We start from the raw sequence: 6,312 nt of genomic DNA on the forward strand, positions 1-6,312 counted from the left end.
CTACAAGAGCTAGTTCCAGGACAGGCTCCAAAACCACAGAGAAACCCTGTCTCGAAAAAAAAAAAAATTCCCTAGGAAATTTCAAATTATCAATATTTGTGTTCTTATAAATTTGTTGAATGTTTTAAATAATGAGACCAGTGTGTTTAGTGGGCAGTGCTTAACATGGTAGTCTGGGGAGTCATGCTGAGAACACAAAACCAAAAGTCCATTACAACAGACGGCCAGGCTGAAAGTGTTTAGGAAAATGAAACCAAATATTACACACTTAGTACTCTCTGTCCACTGTGTAGCAGGGGCTATTAAGAGGAATCAGAGTTCTTGGGTTATATATGTCTCTTGCTCTATGGGTCGTACGTGTGTGTGTGTGTGTGTGTGTGTGTGTGTGTGTGTGTGTGTGTGTGTAACTGTTATAGTGTGTGATATATATATATACACACACACACTGGATTATAATGAATTATCTTAATGAAGTTAGCAAACAGGAACTAAAAGTACCATGAGACAGTATTTAACTACCTTTCTAACACATGTGATTTGCTTACACTAAAATAATTCCATGTACCTTGAACGCATGTGCAAACTCCCCAGCACTGACTTCTGAAAGAAGAGAAACTAGCCCTGCCCACTGTAACCCATTCAGGTCTATGGATTAAGACCTGTTGACTTGGGTAAAATAAAAGCTCTTTATGTAACACACTAGCAGGCGGTAACAAATGATACCATATGGAGGGTAAAATTACAAACCAGAATATTCCAGCTGTGTTTCAAAGAAGGCCCCATTGTTTACTAAAATTAAACTTTTATTTGAAACCTGAGCAGATGAATAATTAAACATTTCGAGGACCATGCTATTAAGCCATGCCAACCTTCCTGCCAACATAAAAGAGTTCATTTGGGAGAAAACATATTTTTGAAACACCTTCAATTGTTTTGTCAAAAAAGCTGTATTCCTACATTGTCCCACACAAAAGCCAGTATGTGTGGTTTCCTCTGATACCAAAAGCCAGGTCTTTGGCATGAATTACAGACAATTTAAAGAAATACAACTGTGGGGTCAGTTTTCAACTCATTATAAACCAGGTTTAAAGACTCGGTTTAAGTAACAGGTCCACTGTGAATTTCTTCCTAAAATGTTTGTGTGGAGGTGGAGTAGGGTAGGGTGGCTCATTATGTAGCTCAGGTTAGCCTCAAAATCACTACGTAGTCCAGGCTGGCTTTTAATGCTCTGTCTTGCCTTGGTCTCTTTGGTGTTGGGATTACAGATGTGTACAACCACACACACTTCAAAAGCAGCTTGAGTACATGATACCTCACCAGCGCTTAAGATGGCCCAGCCTGCTTTAACCAATTCCTAATACACCTTTCACCCCAAAAACTCCCAAATGAGGGGCACTTGTCTGTGTCCCTGAAAGAATGAAGCGGCCAAACCATATCTCAGTAGTCTACGGCTAGATTTTTAAAAAGCAGAAAAGACATGTAGCCTCTACTGTTATTGGCCAGAAAGCAAGTTACTAAATATCCTGAAGGCTGAGGTGGCTCAGTTGGTGCAGCATCTGGCTAGCAGGCCCAAGGCCCTGGGTTCCACCCCCAGCACCTCACGAAACCGAGTACACTGGAGTATGCCTGAATCTGAGTGCTCAGGGGGTGAGGGCGGAAGTTCAAGTCATCCTTGGCTACAGGGTGAGCTCAAGTCCAGTTTGGGCTACTGAGACCCTGTCTCAAGAAAACCAAAATGCTCTGGAAAATCCAGCAGGGAATCAGTGTTCAGGATTATCATAGAAGTCCTGCAGCTAAAGTAGCGGCTAGCCATCCTCAAGGCAGTGAACAGCAGTGTGCAGCTCTACAAACAGAGCTGAGGGAAAGCATTAGCTTCCTGCCCTGTCAAGGTTACACCCAGACAAATTCATTCCTTAGGTGAGTCTTCCCTTGCCAACGCAGTTACTGCAAAGCAGTGAACAGACACTTAAAACAGAATTCAAGACTACAGGCAACAGTGTGGAGACCAAGTCCTCCTTGAGCTGCCGGGAAATGTGGGTGGCCCAGATTCCTTCCTCTCTTAAATAAGATTGTTTCTCCTCCCTCCAGGGAAGGTGGGCATGTTTACATGGATACATCTGACGGGTTGACACAGCTCTTAGCAGTAAGTCCTTCAGAGTGTCGATCTTTACCTTCAGGTTCTTCAGCAAAGTTCTGATGGTCAGGGTGAGCTGGAAAGAGGAGAGAACACAGCCTGAGCCCACTGTCCAGAGGGGTAGGCAGCATCTGCTAAGGAAGGAAGGCCTGGGAGACAGGCTCGGGTTGTGAAGTTCTCAATGGGGTCCTTGTCTAGCCACCAGAGCTCTGTCCACCCGGAGCGTGTACCCATGGTGCACCTGGTCCACACAGGAACACAGCTATTGAGTGGAAACGGTCAGCTTGCATTCATACGCAGCTGGAATTCTGTCCCCATAACTCCCACATACTGTATTTTACCCACACTAGAGCCATGCAGGAAACTGTGTTCCCTCAGTCCTCGCTCAGCAGTAAAACCCCATGGTTCCCTCAACCACGCTTCAGATGACAAGGTGTCAAGTCCCATTAGCGTTCTGACTGGTCTCAGAACACTCTGGTATATTTATAGCCCATCTGACCACTGGAAAGTAATGCTCTTTTTCCACGAGAGGAATGTTAACCACGCATGACTCTTCTTCTAGGACTGAGGGAACTGTCTCCAGTCAGCCTAAAAGCCCAGAGGGAATGTCTGTCTGTGACTCTGAAGATGAAGAGATGGGACAGCCCCTTCCTGACATCTGGAAATGTGAAGAACAAAAGTACCCATCTGAATGAAAACATTTGACCACGGAGGAAATGGGAGGAATATTGGAGAGGCAGACTGCCACTGTTTTTACTATTGCTTGCTAAAAGTAGCAGTTAACTGGGCATGGTGGGGTACGCGTGAGATCCCAGCACTGGGGAGACAGGAGGATCTCTAGGACAAGGTCAGTGGGGTTCACATAGTGAGTTCAAGGTCAGCCAAGGCTACACAGTGAGAGCCTGCCTGACCAAACAACAAAGTAGCAATGTATAATCCAAAGAGAAGCAGGAGGCCCTGCTCTGATGAGCAAGGTCACACATGTCAAGCAACTTTCCGAGGCCAGCAGCTAGGAAAGGCCTGGCTTTGTTCTAACACCCCAGGAACCCAAAGGAGCCACCCATGGAGTTGAAGGGGAGCTGGTAGGAAGCAGTCTGCCATGTATTCAAAGAGTAGAGAACAGAACAAGAAGCAAAAAGTAAAACCAGTTGGGTGCTGTAGTTTACACCTGTACCCCACATGAGGCTTCAGCACCAGGTCCACTTGGATCCAGGAACTCGGGGCCAGCCTGAGCAACAAAGGAAGATACCCCCCAACCTACTTTATCAAAAAAAAAAAAACCACACACCTAACACACACACACACACACACACACAGAGAGAGAGAGAGAGAGAGAGAGAGAGAGAGAGAGAGAGAGAAATAAAATGTAATTTTAAAATGTTTAAATCAAGTCATAGAATGAAATTTCACCCAAAAAGAGAATAGTCTAGAAACTTACTGCAATGTCAAAGGTAATCATTACTTAGTATTAAAATTTCATATTTTATAAGAAAATAATCTTTGCCAGGGCTACACAGCAAACCCTGTCTCAAACAAACAAACAAAAAACACAAAAAACAAGAAAAGATAGAAAATAATCTTTTATCATCAAAAGTACCTGTGTTATAATTAAACAGAAACTTTCAGAACAAAGAAAAAAATGCAAGACCCAATTCATACTTTCGGTAACACAATCCCAGACATAAGCACTGATGTAAACAACTGGAAACAGACCAAAAAAAAAAAAAAAAAAAAAACAACTTCACACCAACCCTGCTCGAGGATGACAAAAACTTTTCAAACATCAGCAGACCCAGAATTGCATTAAAAGGACAGGATGCTACCATGAAGTAGAATTTATTCTTGCAAGTTAAGAATGGTTTAGTGCTAGAAAACCTCAAAGGAAAGCCTATGGTGTTACCGATTTAAAAAAGAACAAACATATGATTAATACAGTGTGGGGAAATTAAAAATAAGACAGGAAGAACAACTAAGAATAGACACTACAGTCTGTTTAAACTGTGAGCTACACATTCTTACTAAAGGAACAAGACTAAGGAAATATGAAGGGCTCAAGGGGGATTAAAGTATTAATTGCAGACAGAGAACAATCTACTTGGGAAAGATTCAGAGAATCAATTTAGAGCTGGGGAGATGGCTTGGCTAGCAGAGTGCTTGCCACACAAGCATGAAGACCTGAGTCTGAACCCCAAGCCCCCAGGTAAAAGGCCAGGTGCAGTGGTGACCCCAGCACTGGGGTGTAGGGACAGGAGGATCTATGGGGCTTGCTAATCATCTAACCCGCCCATATTGGTAAATTCCAGGTCCAATGAGAAATCCTGTCTCAAAGCAACAACAAACCAAAAAAGTAAAAGAATTCAGTACAGTGATCAAGACAGGCATGGTGGCTCACACCTATTATATCAGCATTTGGGAGACAGATGCAAGAGGATAAAGATTCCAGGGCCAGCCTGAGCTACAACAGGAATTCCAGACCAGCCTGGATATCATAAGAGTCTATGAATTAATTAACTAAGTAAATGACATTAAAAAAAACAAAAACAAAAATAGCAATACCAACAAAACCTAAAAAATGTGCAGACGACTGGTTTTGCCCTGCAATAACCACGCACTAGATGCTGATGGAAGGTGAATAAGAAGGAAGCACTAAGGATTATTTAAAAAGTCAAGTCGAGCAGTGGTGGCACATGCCTTTGAACTCAGACCGCAGGAGGCAGAGGCAGACGGAGCTCTGTGAGTTTGAAGCTATCCTGGTCTATAGAGCAAGTTCAAGACAGCTGGGGTTACACAGAGAAACCCTGTCTCGAAGAAGCTCCACACCCTCCAAAAAAAGTCAAAACTCCCCTGCTTAATTCATAAATGCACTACATGTCTATTCAAAATCTTGTTATTGATCATTAGCCACAACACCAATTTTTTTTTCAGTGATATTTCCTAAGAGTACCCTGAAAGTCAAACATCTCCAATCCCAGTGCTCAGGGGACTGAGACAGAGGACCATGGTTTAAGATTAGCCAGAACTACACAGCAAGTTCTAGGCCAGTCTGGGCTACATAGCAATACCCTAACTCAAACACAAAGAAATAGAATTGCAAATGACAATAAAAAATAAGACAAATGGAATATAATGAAAAAATAAGACAAATAAAAATAGGACAAATGATAGATATGCAAAAGGGGCGTGCATATCTTTTGAGGGGGGTTTAAGACAGGGTTTCTCTAGCTGTTCTGGAACTAGCTCTTGTTGACCAGGCTGGCCTTGAACTCAGAGAGCTGCCTGCCTCTGCCTCCGGAGTGCTGGGATTTAAGGCGGATTAAAGGCAAGCACCCTATGAGACAGCCACCACCACCATCTGCACTCTGGTTTGTTGTTTGTTGTTGAGATAAGATCTCCCTACGAGCCAAAATAATTGGACAAAATACAAGGCTGGGACTGGGCTTGATGGAACTGCCCTCTGGACAGGCCTGAGAACTAGTGTTTGATCCCTAGCAGCCACACAGCCAGTGTCAACTGCTGGCTCCCACATGCACACAACCATCCATGAACACACACAGGCAGATCCAAGAGTATGATGCCAGCAGCTGCCAGTGTCAACACTGCAGCTCTATAAAAAGTCAGTGAATGAAATGTAGACTATTTTATATCTTGGGGCAGTAGTCATTCATAATTTACCAAATGGGGAAAAAATAAAATTAGATACAACATACCAAAACACACTCCAAAGATTTATACACATGAACTCGCACATGCACACACGTGCACACAACACAACACATACACTGCATGCCCCAGATCTAGAAATGCTTTCAAACTTCAAAGACGAGCACGTCAATTCTTCCGCGGTATTACCTTAGGTGTCTTTTCACCTCTCCTTTCACATTGATTTCGTTGTTGAATTTTCTCAGCAATTTCTTGGGCAATTTGACAGGTAGAATCATATGTGGAAAACCTGAAATCAAAGTCATACAGAGAGAAAGAGGTTTAAAGTTCTTTAAATAAAATCCTGGCCAGGGAATGGTGGTGGCGTGTTGTCTTTAAACCCAGCACTGCAGAGGCAGGCAGATCTCTGTGAGTTTAAGGCCAGCCTAGTCTACATTGTGAGTTCTAGACCAGGCTACATAATGAGACTCTATAGAAAGAAAGAAAGAAAGAAAGAAAGAAAGAAAGAAAGAAAGAAA

At 43.0% G+C, this 6,312-nt stretch overlaps 1 protein-coding gene across 1 annotated transcript in view; it reads right to left on the minus strand.

Moving 5' to 3' along the window:
• Positions 1-6,312, minus strand: part of Stx8 (syntaxin 8) — a 245,969-nt gene that overhangs the window by 235,668 nt on the left and 3,989 nt on the right. Inside the window, exons 2-3 of the mRNA XM_005349830.2 lie at positions 5,984-6,083; positions 2,116-2,210 (exon numbers count right to left, since the gene is read on the minus strand). Coding sequence (XP_005349887.1) covers positions 2,116-2,210; positions 5,984-6,083 — 195 coding nt within the window. The remainder of the gene's footprint in view (positions 1-2,115; positions 2,211-5,983; positions 6,084-6,312) is intronic.

This window comes from Microtus ochrogaster, chromosome 7 (assembly GCF_000317375.1).
Source record: "Microtus ochrogaster isolate Prairie Vole_2 chromosome 7, MicOch1.0, whole genome shotgun sequence".
Classification (NCBI taxonomy): Eukaryota; Metazoa; Chordata; class Mammalia; order Rodentia; family Cricetidae; genus Microtus; species Microtus ochrogaster.